This window comes from Gossypium hirsutum, chromosome A07 (assembly GCF_007990345.1).
Source record: "Gossypium hirsutum isolate 1008001.06 chromosome A07, Gossypium_hirsutum_v2.1, whole genome shotgun sequence".
Classification (NCBI taxonomy): domain Eukaryota; kingdom Viridiplantae; phylum Streptophyta; class Magnoliopsida; order Malvales; family Malvaceae; genus Gossypium; species Gossypium hirsutum.
In genome coordinates, this window is record NC_053430.1 from 47,395,706 (window position 1) to 47,413,180 (window position 17,475).

General features: G+C 39.9%; 1 protein-coding gene across 1 annotated transcript; it reads left to right on the forward strand.

Moving 5' to 3' along the window:
* Positions 1-13,021: 13,021 nt before the first annotated feature.
* Positions 13,022-13,438, forward strand: LOC107952452 (uncharacterized). Its single transcript, XM_016887702.1, has one exon. The coding sequence runs from the start codon at positions 13,022-13,024 to the stop codon at positions 13,436-13,438; it is 417 nt and encodes a 138-aa protein (XP_016743191.1).
* The last annotated feature ends 4,037 nt before the right edge of the window (positions 13,439-17,475 follow it).

Sequence of the window (17,475 nt, forward strand, 5' to 3'; positions counted from 1 at the left end):
GAAGGCTGAATTTGAAGCTAGAGATTATCGTAAAAGATCGACGGGTAAAGCTCCGTTCTCAGCTGTAAAGAAGTTCAGGGAGGACATTAATAAGTCGAGGGCGACTGCGGGAATTTCCATCAGGGCAAGACCATCGATGGGCTCCCGAGCTACTTCGGTAGCTAGTGTGGGCAATAATCGTCACGAGAAACCTGAATGTCCCCAATGTGGAAGACGACACCTAGGTGAATGTTGGGGCAAGTCTACTAGCAGGGCCTGTTACGGATGCGGTTCGAAAGACCACTTCATTAGAGATTGCACGGAGCTGGATGAGAAGAATAAGATTCAAGGTGCAAGACCTAGTGGAGTGACATATAGAGGTAGACCACCGAGAATTTTAGGAGGCAGGGGTGGTAGTCAGAGGGGGGCCTCTGATACGGCCGATCGAGCCGAGAACCGTACTCCTGCTAGAGCATATGTCATTCGCGCACGAGAGGAGGCATCCTCCCCCGACGTCATCACTGGTACCTTCACTCTCTTTGATACTAATGTGATTGCATTGATTGACCCTGGTTCTACTCATTCATATGTATGCGAAACCTTAGCAACCAGGAAGACTCTACCTGTTGAGTCTACTGAGCTCGTAATTCGAGTATCAAACCCGTTGGGTCAATGCGTACTTGTTGATAAAGTGTGTAAGAGATGCCCTCTAATAATCCGAGAATCCTATTTTCCGGCCGATTTGATGCTTTTGCCGTTCGACGAGTTTGATGTTATTCTCGGTTTGGATTGGTTAACCGCGCATGATGCGGTTGTGAATTGCAAAAGCAAGACTATCTATTTGAGGTGCGCAAATAACGAAATAATCTGAGTTGAGTCTGCGGACTTAAGGGGGTTGCCAGCTGTAATATCAGCAATGTTGGCCCAAAAATATGTAAGGAAAGGGTGCGAAGCATACCTCGCGTATGTACTTGATGACAAGGAGTTAGAAAAGAAACCCGAATCGGTGCCGGTGGTTTGTGAATACCCGGATGTTTTTCCTGAAGAGTTACCGGGTTTGCCACCTGTTCGGGAGATAGAGTTTGGTATTGAGCTTGTACCTGGAACTACGCCAATTTCGATAGCTCCGTATCGTATGGCACTAACCGAGTTAAAAGAATTGAAAGCTCAATTGCAAGAGTTGACGGATAGAGGTTTCGCTCGACCGAGTTTCTCACCTTGGGGTGCACCAGTATTGTTCGTGAAAAGAAGGACGGAACCATGAGGTTGTGCATTGACTATCGTCAACTGAATAAAGTGACGATAAAGAATAAGTATCTGTTACCGCGTATTGATGATCTGTTCGATCAATTAAAGGGAGCATCGGTGTTTTCAAAGATAGATTTGAGATCGGGTTATTATCAGTTGCGGATTCGAGATTCGGACGTACCCAAAACTGCTTTCAGAACGAGTTACGGTCACTACGAGTTCTTAGTGATGCCGTTCGGGCTCACTAATGCCCCTGCGGTGTTTATGGATTTGATGAATCAGATCTTCAGGCCGTATTTGGATCGGTTCGTAGTTGTGTTTATTGATGACATCTTGGTCTATTCAAGAGATGAGACCGAACATGCTGAGCATCTGAGGCTAGTGTTACAAATTTTGCGGGATAAGCAGTTATATGCTAAGTTCAGTAAGTGTGAGTTCTGGCTAAGAGAGGTTAGCTTCTTGGGTCATGTGGTATCCGCATCGGGTATTCGAGTTGACCCGAGCAAAATTTCAGCCATACTTAACTGGAAGCCTCCGAGAAATGTTACCGAAGTCCGGAGCTTTCTAGGACTCGCCGGTTATTACCGACGATTTGTCAAAGGTTTCTCGATGATAGCCACACCAATGACGAAGTTACTTCAAAAGGATGTTAAGTTCGAATGGACGGAGAAATGTCAGAAAAGCTTCGATCAACTGAAAACTCATTTGACTGAAGCTCCAATTTTGGTGCAACCCGAATCGGGTAAAGAGTTTGCCATTTATAGTGACGCATCCCTACTTGGGTTAGGTTGCGTATTGATGCAAGAAGGTCGAGTTGTGGCCTATGCGTCGAGACAATTGAAGCCACACGAGAGAAATTATCCGACCCATGATCTCGAACTAGCCGCCATTGTGTTTGTATTGAAAATATGGCGACATTATTTGTTTGGTGAGAAGTGCCATGTATTTTCGGATCACAAAAGTCTCAAATATTTGATGACTCAACGAGACTTGAATCTGCGACAAAGACTTTGGCTTGAGTTGTTGAAAGATTACGAGCTTGTCATTGATTACCACCCGGGAAAGGCTAACGTGGTTGCGGACGCCTTAAGCCAGAAGTTATTGTTTGCTTTACGAGCGATGAACGTGCATTTGTCTGTTCTACCAGACAATGTGTTAGTAGCTGAATTAAAAGCTAAACCATTATTGACTCACCAAATTCGTGAAGCTCAGAAAGTCGATGATGAATTGGTTGCAAAACGGGCTAAGTGTGTTCCGAACGAGGAATCGGAGTTTCAAATTGATGATGATGATTGTTTGAGGTTCAGAAATCGTTTGTGTGTTCCAAGGAATTCGGAACTCATTTCGATGATTCTGAACGAAGCCATTGTAGCCAAATGTCAATTCACCCGGGGAGTACGAAAATGTACAACGATTTGAAACGTCAATTTTGGTGGCATGGTATGAAACGAGACATCTCCGACTTTGTTTCGAGATGTTTAATATGTCAACAAGTGAAAGCGGAACATCAAGTGCCTTTAGGGTTACTTCAGTCGATCATGATACCCGAGTGGAAATGGGACCGAGTCACAATGGACTTTGTGTCCAGACTGCCATTGTCTGCAAGTAAGAAGGATGCGATTTGGGTTGTTGTTGATAGGCTGACTAAGTCGGCTCACTTTATCCCCGTGCGTACGGATTTTTCATTGGATAAACTAGCCGAATTGTATGTTTCTCAGATTGTGAGATTACACGGAGTACCTATTTCTATCGTGTCGGATAGAGATCCGAGATTCACCTCGCGATTTTGGAAGAAATTGCAAGAAGCTTTGGGTACCAAGCTGCATTTTAGCACCGCTTTTCATCCCCAAACGATGGTCAATCCGAGCGGATAATTCAGATACTCGAGGATATGCTGAGATGCTACATCCTTGAGTTTAGTGGTTCATGGGAACGGTATGTACCTTTGATTGAATTCGTTTACAACAATAGTTTTCAATCAAGTATTAAGATGGCACCTTATGAGGCTTTGTACGGTCCTAAATGCCGTACGCCATTGTTTTGGACCGAGCTTGGTGAAAGTAAAATTTTCGGAGTTGATTTGATTAAAGATGCCGAACAAAAAGTAAAGGTAATCCGCGAAAGTCTGAAGGTAGCCACAGATCGTCAAAAATCGTATGCGGATTTAAAACGAAAGGACATTGAATATCAGGTGGGAGATAAAGTGTTTCTTAAAGTGTCACCTTGGAAGAAGGTACTCAGATTTGGCCGTAAAGGCAAGTTGAGCCCGAGATTTATTGGGCCGTACGAAATCTCTGAACGAGTTGGTCCGGTTGCGTATAGATTGATTTTGCCCCGGAGCTAGAAAGGATTCATGACGTCTTTCATGTTTCGATGCTTCGACGCTATCGATCTGATCCATCGCATATAATTAGCCCATCAGAGGTTGAAATTCAAGTCGACATGAGCTATGAAGAAGAACCGATGCGTATCCTAGCTCGTGAAGTGAAGGAGTTGCGAAACAAAAGAGTTCCGCTAGTAAAGGTGTTATGGCTCAAACACGGGATCGAGGAAGCTACTTGGGAAACCGAGAGCTCGATGAAAGAACGATACCCAAACCTATTTACCGGTAAGATTTTCGGGGACGAAAATTTCTTAAGTGGGGGAGAGTTGTGACAGCCCAAAATTGACCCTAGTCGGGAAGTGGTTTCGGGACCGCTAAACCGAGTCACCGAAAGGTTTGAATGTGATGTTTATTGTCTAGAATATGTAATCATGAATGTGGAAAATTTCAAGCTTCGATTTAGTCGATTGCATGTGAATTTAGTCAATAGGACTTATATGAGAAAATTTTAAAATGTGATAGGTCAATGCATGAGGACCTATTAGTGCATGTGGAAGAAAAAGGGGACTTGCATGTCAAATTCCCCCTCCCTAATATGTAGTGGCCGGCCATGCTATGGGTGGAAACATGTTGGGAACATGTTGGCCTAGTGAGGTATGTAGGATAAAATATAATAAGAAGTATGGGGAATAAAGAAATGGAAAAAGGAAAGGATGTGTGTAATTGTTTCTTCCCCTCCCCATTGCCGTGAAAGTAAGAAGGAAAAACAAAAACAAAAAGTGTCCATCTTTCTTCATGTCCCCTTGGCCGAATGTTCTAAGGAAGAAAGAAAAATAAGTTGTGTTTTTCTTTGTTCTTCTTGGCCGAAGTGAAAGGAAGAAGAAGGGAGTGAAGCAATCGGTCATCTTAGGTCACTATTAAGGTAAGAAAGTTTGTACTAGCTTTTGAAATTTTAGTTGATATTGAGTGAGTTATCAAGTGATTTTTGTAAACCATGTTGAAATTTCGATTTTGGGGGTGAGTATGGTTTTCGGCTATAAAAGATTAATAAGGGTGATGATTGTGTTTCATGCTAAACTTAGATGAATAATGGTAGTTGCTCACATCTCGATATCTATGAGTTACTTTCTTGGTTCTACCATAGACCCCCAAAGTATATGTTTATTTGGTGTTGTTGGAGGTTTATGATAGAAGCTAATGAGTGAGAGTTTGATAGGTACCATGAGGTTAAACTTCATGAGATTGTAAGCTTGTAAGTTGGATGATGAAATTCATGCTTTGTGAAAGTAGAAGGAGCATTCGGCCATGAAGATAAAAAGGGGGAAATTTATGAGGAATTAAGTTGGAAGCTATTATAATGTACTTGTGCATTCGGGTATGGGATGAAAATATATGAGATGGCTATAATTAGCCTTGTGATTCGGCTCTTGTATATATATATATGCACATGATGTATTGGTATGATACATATATATATCACCCCAAAGTATATGTTTATATATGGTGGTGGTTTAGTTATGGACTAAATGATGGATACATATTGAGTTATAATATGTAATGCATTAGTTAGTAAAATGTATGTCATTTATATGTGGTACTAAGAATATAATTTGGCCTCAAAGTAGACATGCATATTCGGCCACATGAGATGGATTGGCGTTGCATGAATTCGGTTAGAGGCAAACATATTGATGCCTATATCTTGGTAAGGACAATCGGCTAAAGGGGAGTGTGGGTTAATATGTTGAGTTGATGCATGATTTCACATGTATGTGACTTTAAAGTCTAATGTATAAATATGGGCTAAGTGCCTTATGTTCCTCTTTTCGATGCTCAAATGATTAAATCAATTTATTTATTGATTAAGCTCAAGGAGTTAAAGGAGGTGAATCGAGCAAAGGCAAAGAAAAGGTCATCGAGTAGCCGAGTTGGAACCGTCTTACCCAACACGAGGTAAGTCATTAAGCATGTAGTTGGCGTTATTTCAAATGGTCGTAATGTTTATGTATTGATGCTGAATGGAATGAATAAATGTACATATATATATGCATGTACGGATGTGATAATGAAATTGTTGAATGGAAAGAAAAGAGGTAAGATGTACTGAGTTGTTGATCTCGGCACTAAACGTGCGGGTATAACCATTTACGACCATGAGATTGGCGCTAAGTGCGCGGGATTGAATTGTACAGCACTAAGTGTGCGATTTGACTATGTTGCACTAAGTGTGCGAAATGAATATGATGCACTAAGTGTGCGAATTGACCATGCGGCACTAAGTGTGCGAGTTTGACTATGTAGCACTAAGTGTGCAATTTGATTACGTAGCACTAAGTGTGCGAGTTGATTATATAGCACTGAGTGTGCGGACTCAATATACATTCGTGAATCATTGTGGACACTATGTCTGCGACACTATTGAGTCGATCGCGGACAGCGGATCGGGTAAGTGTCTTGAGTACATGGCTAATAGGTGCTATGCTTATACTTGGTGTTGAGCTCGGTAAGTTTGAACCTATGTGACAAATATACTTGGAGTCACGTACATAAAATTTATCGTAGGATGGGTGAAAGGCCGTTTAGTCGTTTGATTGTAACGAAAATAAATTGATTTATGAAAATGCTTCAATGTCCTATTGATGAGTATATGGAATGTGAATGCATAAATTGATATGAAATTGAATCGATAGGTTGGAGGAACTATGGTATGGTTCGGTATGGATGGAGTAAATTGTCTCGTTCCATTTTGTTTCCTCTTGTGATAATGTTATTGATGGATGGTAGTGCATTTCTTATGACTTACTGAGTTATAAACTCACTCGGTGTTTCCTTGTCACCCATTATAGGTTGCTTGGACTCATCTATTTTTGCAGGGTCAGGCCGTCATCGAAGTCATCACACCGGATAGCAAGTTTTGGTACTTTCTTCTTAGTTGGCTTAGAAGAACATTTTGGCATGTATAAGCTATTACGTTGTGTTTGAACTTGGGCATGTAAACTTTAAGCCATGCGAAAATGGCACGAATGTTCGATTGAGTTGGATCAAGGGTAGGCATGAAATGGACCTAGTTACTTTCGTAACAGATGCTGGCAGCAGCAGTGTCATGAGATTGAAAAATCACTAAAAATAGTAGGAGTGGAATTAATTGATGAATAAATTATGTAATCGAAGCTCGATGAGTCTGTTTTCATGAGGAAGTAACGAAAAGATCATATGGGCAGTATATTAAGAGATAATCAGATTTTTGTGGGACAGGGCCAGAACGGTTTCTGGATTCCCTGCTCCGACTTTGGAAATTCATTATAAATTAACCAGAGATAATTAGGGGTCGTACCATATATGTACAGATTCCTCTCTGAGTCTAGTTTTCATAGAAACAAACGGCATCAGTATTGAATCCCCGTGCAGGGAGATATCTAAGTCGTAATGGGCAAAGGTCAGTGTAGTCGACCCCTGCAACTTGGGAGACTTTGACTAATAAACTGTACTAATTGGCCCGACCAAAAATTCTAGAAAAAAATAAATAGATGGGCACATGAGTCTAGTTTCTGGGAAAAATTACGAAACTGATTTTCGAGTTACGAAACTCAAGATATAATTTTTTTAAAACGACTAGTACACAGATTGGGCAGTGTTTGGAAAATAAATTTTATAAGGGGTTAAAGTCAGTTAACACCTCGTGTTCGACTCCGATGTCGGTTTCGGGTTCGGGGTGTTACAATATATGTTTTACTTATAGTTAATATTTTCAAAACTTATGGTTTCTAAACAGTCGTGTGCCCAAAACACATACCTGTGTGGGATCCCTAAATCCCCAACTTAGCGCCACAACCGTGTAGGGCCAAAACACTAAATTTCCAAAACATATACACCCGTGTGCCCAGGGGACATAGCTGTGTGGAAAATAACAAAAATCCCTATATCGGCCACACGATCGTGTGGCGCCAAAACTTGCCGGAGAACCTTAATTCCCAAAAGCCCACAGCTGTGTGAACTGATACACTCCCATGCGGCCACTAATGTGGTCATGAAAGTACCTTGGAACAAGCCAAAATCGTCCTTTTAGCCATCAACATAATCCCCAACCTTTGCAATAACAAGAGTATATCGAAAACGGAGTATTCCCCTTAGTTTTTCAACGACCAAAAACCCAAAATCAACGGGTAGCACACACTCAAGAAATGCCAAAACAATAGTTCACAAAAAAAAATAGAACAGATAAGGTTCAAATCCCACACCTGAATCACGATCAGAGACGTCCATAACCCGACTCGATGACCAAGAAACTGAAGCTCTCTAGAAACGACAACCCCTATAGTTTTCAAAAAAAAAAGAAGAAGAAACAAAAAAAAAAGAAAACAAAAAATGAGAACGTCCAGAGAGAATAATAAAATAAAAATAATCATAATAGTAAAACTAATAATTATAATGTAAAACTAAAACAAATCCACTATTTAACAATATAAAAATATATCACCCAACACACACACACAAGGGGTCAAACCCATCACTCAGAGGTAAACTACCACACATCCAACCACCAGAGCAATAGCCCCATTCTATCACTTAAACGCGCAACTAAACATAATAGTGCAAACTTCTCACTGGTCCTAACCACAAAACTCAAAACTTCGACCCTAAAATTTTGGGTGTTATAACTCACCCTTCCTTAAAGAAATTTCGTCCCCAAAATTTCTAACACAAGCTACATCACTACGCTCCTACTGTGCACTCTAGTCCCAAAACACTACCATGCTATACTTGAACACAAGACCTCACACACAACCAGAACACTTAACCACTGAAGTAGATACACAGTTGTCCTATCACACACAATTACTATGTTCCAATCCAAAACGTTGAAACATTCACAACCATAATTGTCTCAAATTCATCGAGGACACTATCGAATCCAAAGCTCTATGGACCCACATCAGAGACATGCTCCTACCTCTTTCTAGCAATTTCCTGGATGGCGCTTCTTGCAATGCTTATAAAATGGAGCGCTCACACGACCATCGACATCCTTTGCAAAACTGCTATTGCCACTCAAATGTGTTCTAACATGCTTCGTAGAATAAGGCTCCAACCTCGGAAGACTGCGATCTCTTTTCTTCCTACAATCTACTCATCTAGCTTGAAGAGTTTAATGACTCCCCATTATCCTAGCCTTAAACACTTTCTTTAGCACTTTCCTCACTACCCGAGTCAATGCCTCAGTACCAAGCTCCAGGTTATTGCTACCTGAAGTTAGCGAAATCACATTGTCCTCCGAATCCTGAACAGATAGACGTCATGGAGAAGCAAACGACTCCTCACGATCTTGCTTACCTTTAAAATCCATAACCATCTTGTGACTAACTTAGAATATCTACATTTTCAGAAAACTACATTTCTAAAATCACAATTTCAAATTTCCACCTGGACCAGCATCAGAGGCTCAAACATTTCTTTTTCGTAAAACATTTCCAAAACACAAATCATTTCAACTTACTATGGTAAAGTTTCTCAAATTTTTTTTTCAAAACAACCATGTGCACAGATGGATATGTAGAAACACAGGACGAGTTTTTACAAACCTGGCTTTGATACCACTAAATGTAACACCTTAAACCCAGCTTAGAAGTTTGAACCGAATCCTGGAGGTTACATTGACCACCAAAGTGATCGAAGAAATTTAGTTTAACAAACCGAAAAACTTTGCAATATTAAAGTAACGTAAAATTCTCAGTTATATATTACTGATTTCTCAATAGAAAATATTAAACATAAAACATAAAACTTTTTACGTGCATAAACTTTTTACGTGCATAAAACATAAAACTTTTTACCACAATTTTGAAAACAATACTTACAGTTCAAGGGGTTTAATTATAAACTCAGAAATTGTTAAAATACTATTAAAGCTTGTTTTAAATCGAGACTATTCAAGACCTCCGCATACCGCGTCCAGTGTCAAAGTTCAGAAACGTAACTTAAGGAGAAACAGTAAGGGGGTGAGCTACATGAGCTCAATGCAAGTTCCAAATGACTAACAACAGATTTTCGAAGGCCGATTCGAAAGTGAAACATATATACAGATATACACAGAACCAGAAAGTGAACTTGGATCCAATATCCTAACAGAATGAAACAATTTAAGCACACCATGTCACACACAGATACTCAGTCACAAATGTTATTCAATCAGACAGAACACAATCAAATAATCTTCACCCAGAACATTCAAACAGATGCGTATGAATGCAATCAAGTAATAAAACCCACCTGTCCAGCCAACACACCTCTCCATCCCCCGACCACACCCCATAAGAGCTGATTAAGCTCATCCAACCAAACACACCACATAGGACCTTGAAAGGCCCATCCAACCCTACACACCATGCATGTGGACAAAGCCACTCAGATATTAATACGCAGCAGGGCTAGCGTATATGCAATACAGTGTAATATGGTAATCTATTGTACACTCACATTGTAGTTTAAACTGCCAGATCAGATAATGGTACGCAGCTTAGATGACATACGTGCGGTATAGTGTGATAAACTATTGTACAAATAGGTTTTAGTAAGACTGCCTAATTAGAACAGAATCAATCTTCATTCTCTTCACAACCAACCCCAAAATACTTTATGCAAGTGCATGAATGTTTACAGTCTCATAGAAACAATGAACACATTGATAGACAGAAAGAAAGAAACATATATGCACACACACCCAGCTAACTGGATTCAAGATTAGTCATCTCACACCACAGATACAAACAATACATAAGCAGAGCACATGGCTTACAGATACAGAGACTTAAATACCCTCACTTAAACCTAGTCAAGGGTCGGAATACACAGACACATTTTCAGCTCAAAAACATACACAAACTAAAATTTGGTGTCTTAGGACCACAAGGCCATGTGCACCGGCCGTGTGGAGGGAGGCACACAGTCGTGTGGTAGAGGCACACGCCCCCTTGTGAACCAGGGTCACGGCCATGTGAACAGGCCATGTAACTCACTGTCCAATTGTGCCAAAATAGAGTACAGGGCAGACTCAGCTGTGTGAGGGTCTTACATGCTCGTGTACCCACAAAACACAACCATGTGCCCAAAACACACGCCCGCGTGGGATCCCTAAATCCCCAAATTAGCCACACGGCCGTGTGTCACCAAAACACTAAATCCCTAATTCCCAAAAACACACGCCCGTGCTCCCAGGGGACATGATCATTTGGCCAACCATGTGGCACCAAAACCTGCCAAAGAACCCTAATTCTTAAAAGCACACAGCCATGTGAACCGATACACACTCATGTGGCCACCCGTGTAGTCACAAAACCACCTCAGAACAAGCTAAAATAGTCGTTTTAGCCATAAAAAAAGTCCCCAGCCTTTGGAATAACAAGAGTATATCAGAAAATGGAGTATTCCCCCAAAATTTTCAACAAACAAAAACCAAAAATTAACGAGTAGCGCGCACTCAAAAATGTCAAAACAATAGTTCGCAAAATAAAAATATAACAAATAAGGTTCAAATCCCACACCTGAAATATGATCAAAGACGTTCGAACCCGACGCGATGACCAAGAAATCGAAGGTCTCTGGAAACCACAACCCCCACTATTTTCAAAAAAGAAAAGAAGAAGAAACAAACAAAAAGAAAGCAAAAAAGAAGGAGAACGTCCAGAGAGAATAATAAAATAAAAATAATCATAATAATACTAATAATTATATTTTAAAACTAAAACAAGTCCACTATTTAACAATTTAAAAATATATATGTTCATATATATGTTCATCATAACAACAACAAAAATTAAAGAGATAGGGAACAAGAATCAAATACAGTGTTTTTTCGTGGCTTGACTAGGTTGCTCCGTTTTTCCTTCTTTGTTGTCCTTGCCGATCAAGGCTTCTATGGACACTCAATTACTGCTCCAAAATGGTTGAATAAGAACCCTTTCTCAAGGGGATAAATCAGCACAAGAGCAAGGGACTTGAAATGGAAAAATGAGAGGAGAAAGTGAGAGAGGAGAGAAGAGATGTGAATGAATGGGGGATGCTTTGAATGATCAGCCAAGGGGGGTTTTATAGCTGAATTTTTCAGCTAAAATTTACTAAAAATAGCAGCCAAAGATCCATCCTTTGGCCAGCCATATATGTGGCAAAGTTGATGGCTTCAACTTTGCCAAATTTGGCTTGGGGCAAATCTTCAAAGCCATCAATTGTGGAGGGGCTGATTTGCAATTTGAACAAGTCTTCAAGATATTCTTTGCAGCTTAAATAATTAGCTACTGTGTTGAATTCAGTCAGCACTTGGACGGTTTTGGTCTGTCCTCTCCTTCGCCGGTTCGGTTCACTCGGTTCCGTTCAATTGGACCATTTTTTCATAATTAATTAATAATAATTTATTAGCCCAAATTAACTTGGATTTAAATTTAAATTAATTGTATTATGATTTAATACATATAATTTTGGACCGTCTTAGGCTGGAAATTAATTCTCCTTGATACTTCAAATTGCTTCTCGATTTTGTGCTTCTGGCAGTGTCTGCTGATCCATTTTTTACCCTTTGTGCAAATCTGTCGAAAATAACCAAAATTCATCAAAAATAATTATAAAATTAACTAAATTTCAACATGTTCATATTTTAAGTTCATTTTAATTATTTTATAAAAATTAATTATTTTTTACAAGAATTTAACCGAATTCGCATGAATTTAAGTTAAAAAGGGCATGAAAAAGTGTGTAAATTTTTTTGTTTCCAACTTGACAGCAAGTTAGGGCTGAGCATCACTTACCTTCAAGTTTGCTGCAGTCGGTAAAGATACCATTATGGAAATGGGAGCGAGTAATGATAGACTTCGTTAGTGGGTTGCCCCTAACACCCACTAAGAAGGATTCTGTTTGGGTTGTCGTGGATCGATTAACCAAATCCACTCACTTCATCCCGGTCAGAACAAACTTTTCTCTGCAAAGGTTGTCTAAACTCTACATTTCTGAAATAGTGAGGGTACATGGGGTACCTGTCTCGATTATCTCTGATAGAGATCCTCGTTTCACGTCTCGATTCTAGAAGAAGCTTCATGAGGCTTTGGGATCAAGATTAGACTTCAGTACTTCTTTCCATCCTCAGAAAAATGGTCAGTAGAAGAGGGTGATTTAGATACTGGAGGAAAGGTTGAGGAGTTGTGTTATTGATTTTTGAGACAGTTGGGAGTAGTATTGCCATTAGTAGAATTCGCTTACAATAACAGCTAGCAATCTAGTATATAGATGGCACCGTACGAGGCAATGTATGGTCATAAGTGTCGCACTCCCTTATGCTAGACTGATTTGGGTGAGCGGCGTATTCTGGGTCCGAAATTGATTTCAGAAACTGAGGACAAGGTCCGTTTGATTCGGGATCGACTAAAAACAGCTTCTGATAGGTAGAAATCTTATACAGATCTGAAGCATCGAGAGATTGAGCATTCTATGAGGGATATTGTGTTTCTGAAGGTCTCACCATGGAAGAAGGTTCTGAGGTTCAGTCGCAAGGGTAAGCTGAGCCCTCGATTTATTGGGTCGTACCAAATTCTGAAACGAGTGGGGCTAGTCGCTTATCAGTTGGAGCTGCCTCCAGAGTCAGACCATATTCATGATGTGTTCCATGTCTCTTTGTTGAGGCATTACCATTCGAATCCCACTCACAGCGTCACTGTTGAGGAAATTAAAGTTACGCCAGATCTAACCTTCAAGGAGGAACCAGTTCAGATCCTGGATCGCGATGTAAAGGTCCTTATAAGGAAACCTATCCCCTTAGTGAATGTGCTGTGGCGGAATCATAGCACTGAAGTGGCCACATGGGAGCTTGAGGATTTGATGTGCCAGCAGTATCCTCATCTGTTCTGATCAGGTAAATTTCGAGGAAGAAATTTTCTTTTAAGGGGTAGAGTTGTAATGCCCCAAATTTTATATTTCTGCTTTTCCAATTAACTGAGTCAACTATGTACTGCTTCAGTGGTTATGTGTTCTGGGAGTGAGTGAGAGGTCTCAAGTTCAAGACATGTCGTTGGTAAATTTTTGGAATTTTTCCAAATAAAGCCTTAATCTTGCACAGTAGGCTTAAGTTTATTTATTGGTAGGATCATATCAGAATGGGCCTGCTGGTCTGGTGGTTAAGTGGAGTGCTAATATGTTGATGGTCTTGAGTTCGAATCCTTGCACAAGCGTGGGAATTTATTTTTTCTCGGTTGACCAAAAGAGTTTTAGTCAAACAAGAAGTCTAAGAATGCGTGTGTTAGTGGGTTAGTGGGAGAAAAAGAGGGGATTGGGATGTTTGATTTTATTTCAAAATTTTCTCTGTCTTCCAGAAATTCTCCAAAATTTTTTGATGTCAAAATTCTTCTCTTCTTCCTTTTAGGTTTTCTTCCATTCTTTTTCAGTAAACTTTCTTTTAATTCTTGAATCTGGGATAGTGAATCCTACATTTAAACGTTGTTCTACGGCCACCTATTCTTTAGTCAGCTAGTAAGTGTATTTGTAATCACTTTACTTATGGTTTGGGTTTGATAGTGTTAGATTGTGAGGGTAAAACGTTAAAGTCTACATTTTGTATTCTCAAACCTTTTTGTTGGATTAAAATTCTGTTCTGTTCAGCAGTGAATCATGAAGGAGGGACATCCCCTCTCGTAGAATCTTAGTTAGAGGCGTTCAAGAATTCAGGTAAGCATTGGATATTTGAATTGTGACTTGATTAGTCAAGGAAGTTCGATTTAATTTATCATTTTAAGCCATTAATTCGGGGTTATTAGTGAAATGTAGGTTCTGGTGATCTCGGGTGTGTCATGCGTCAAAATCGAAATAGCTTTGTACCCGAAAACACAGAAAATGAGAAGCGACAAAAGCCAAAAAATGAATCTATCGATGCCACACGGGCGTGTGGTCGACCGTGTGGTAGGCCGTGTGACAGTATACGGGCGTGTGATCGACGAGCCAGGCAGTGCATGCAAGACACGGGCACATGAAGCGGCCGTGTAATGGTCGGTGAGGCCTTCTGCAACATACGGGCTAGACTTATTGGCTCGCGTGGGCCATACAAGCGTGTGGGATTCTGGGCCAGGCCGTGTGATCCACACGACCAAGGCCAATTTGGGCCGTGTGGGCCCACACGGACAGACCACATGGGCGTTGAGCCCATTTTTCTGGAAAATTTTGTAAGGTTGCACGGGTCGTCCAAGCCGACTGTGACCTATCATAGGGTCGGTAAGTATTACTTAGACCCCTAATTTCATGATCTGATTATGTGATGTATGTTTTAAGCATGTGATACTTAGCATGTAATTTGAACTTATTGAGTAATCTAGTAGACTGCATTTTAGCATGACATTTATGCATGTTGCATTGTGTTGGGGTTGGGTTGATGTTATATTGGAGGAAGTATCCTAAAAGGCTTTTAAGCCTGATATCTTGCAGCTCAGCTACAATTATCTAATTATATGCCGCATTTTGGTATAGCCTGCTGTGTAGGGATGGGTTGGCTGATTTTGTCCCCACATGGTGTGTAGGGCTGGACAAAGACGGTGTGTAGAAGATGGTGGGTAGGACTTTGATGATCAGTTCAGCATATGTATCTGAGTGGGCTAAGGCCCAGACTGGTTTTGTAATCGGCTTCGGCCCCAAAATGTATTCTGATGTATGTTTGAATGCATGTTTTATCTATGGGGACTACATAGGAGTTTACGAAAACTCACCCCTTTCTGTTTTATCTGTTCAGGTAATCCCTAGTAATAGACGGGTTGAAGCAGCAGAGGATTCAGCGGTGGCCGCACGATTTTCCACTTGGACTATTTTCTATTTACTTATGATTTAATTTATTTTCGGGGAAAATATGATGTAATTAAGGCCTTTGCAATTTTTTTCTTAATTTGGGATTTTGCAATGTTTTATGGTTTTTACTGCTAGTAGTAGGAAAACTCAGGTCTCTAAAAGCATCAAAAGTTTTACGAAACTACCACACATACAAAATGGTTTTAAAAGCTTTCGCAAAATTTACCATTTTTGAAAATGGTTAATCATTGAAAACAAATGACATGTTTTAGAAGATAGCATAAGATAATGAAAAGAGGCATCGACAGAGAAATGGTCTTAACGTCATTGCGATTTCTGAAGCACTATCATATGACATCACTAGATTTGGCCATAACGTCTAGGGCAGGTTTGGGGTGTTACACACACGAATTAATAACTAAAATTTTACCAAGCCCAATTGACCAATTTCTTATAACCATTATCAAGTGAACTTAATTATAGAAACAAATAGCCACTAAAACAACGAAATTACATACCCCCGAATGAAGCAGTAACTTAAAAAGAAACTTAGTTCACCGGAGGATCAACCGTCTCATGATCTTCTCCTAATTACATCAAAACACATAAATAAAATACCAAAACAACTTCCTTGGCAAAGAATTTCATAACCTCAAGTTACAAATCAATAATTGCAGCACCCTGAATTTCGGCCTAAAAGGAATGGGCCTTGAGCATGGGAACACATAAAAGTTTATGTGTGCGAGAAATATCACAAATTGCATGTTGGCTTTAGTGGTTAAGTATTAGGGCATATTTGGGAGTGTTGGAGAAGTCCTAGGTTCAAACCTGGGCTTTAGCTAAATTTTTTATTTAAGTGAATAAAAGCCTTGGTACTTGGAGGTAAACCTTTTAAATAATTAAGATTAAAATGTGACACAAGATGAGCTTGTAATCCAGTGGTTGTGGTGTCATTAAGGTGGAAAGGGAGCTTGAGTTCGAGTCACTCTATGCACAAATGAGTATTTATTTTACTCATTTGATGTGTGAGTGGTGGAGTTTGGATAAAACACTACAAGGGTGGTTGGAATTTGAACTAGTCTAGGAATGGATTATGGAGAAGATTAGGGAGGAAATCATGGAGGGATTTAGGAGGAAAAAGGGTAGTTTGAAGTGAGGTAAGACTGTACCGAATTTGCTTGAGAAGTACTCAGAAATTCAACTGGGAAGGGTGCCTTTCATTTTTGGCTTTTGGTGATCATTATTTGTTTTGGTTTTTTCTCCTCTTCAGCATCTTAGCCGCATACTTTCCCTAAATGGCCAAATATATTTTGACCTATTTTCATAACTCTTTTATCTATTCTTTTGAGTACTACGATCAATTCTATTCTACTTCTTTTTCTATTTTTCACTTCGGCATTCGTTCACCCATACTTCCCCTTTCGGTTAGCCCTCTAGTTGTATTCTCTTTTCTTTTGAGTTCTTGCCAAATGCCTTTTTTTCTTCCTTTTTGTCATTTATTTTCGTTTTTATCAAACGACTATTCTTTTTCCCTCCCTTACTTCTGGCTTCTGCAATTGATTCTGAGCAATTGGCTAAACATCCACCATCTTGTCTCTCTGCACTTCTCTACCTTTACCTCCAAATGTTTCATTGGCCGAATACTCATAGGTGAGTATCCGAATTGCACTTTCTTTCCTCTTTCAGGATTTTCCCTTCTCTGGATATTATCTTTTGGTTCTCCTATTCGCACCAGCTATATTATTTTGGTATACTCTTCAGATTAAACCGATTCTCGACTCGTGTACGATACTCCTTTTATCAATATTTGGTTCTACGGTCTGGTAAGTCGTGGAGAATGGGGTATAAGGTTCTTGTTGTAATGATATCGTATGCCTGGTGTAAATATAAAGAAGAAGGGGGTTCTTGTGTAGGTTGTGGCCAAGGGTGATTGGTGCATTACTTGTGAACTGAAGAGGTGATCACTTCTACTATTGGTAAGGGCATCGCATTTTGGAATTTTATTAGATTTCATTAGAGTTATGAGTTAAGTTTCTAACCAAATATTATTGGTTTAATTTAGGTACAAGGTTATTTTGAGCACAGTTCTCTTTCATAATCAGGTGTGTAATCGTATGCTA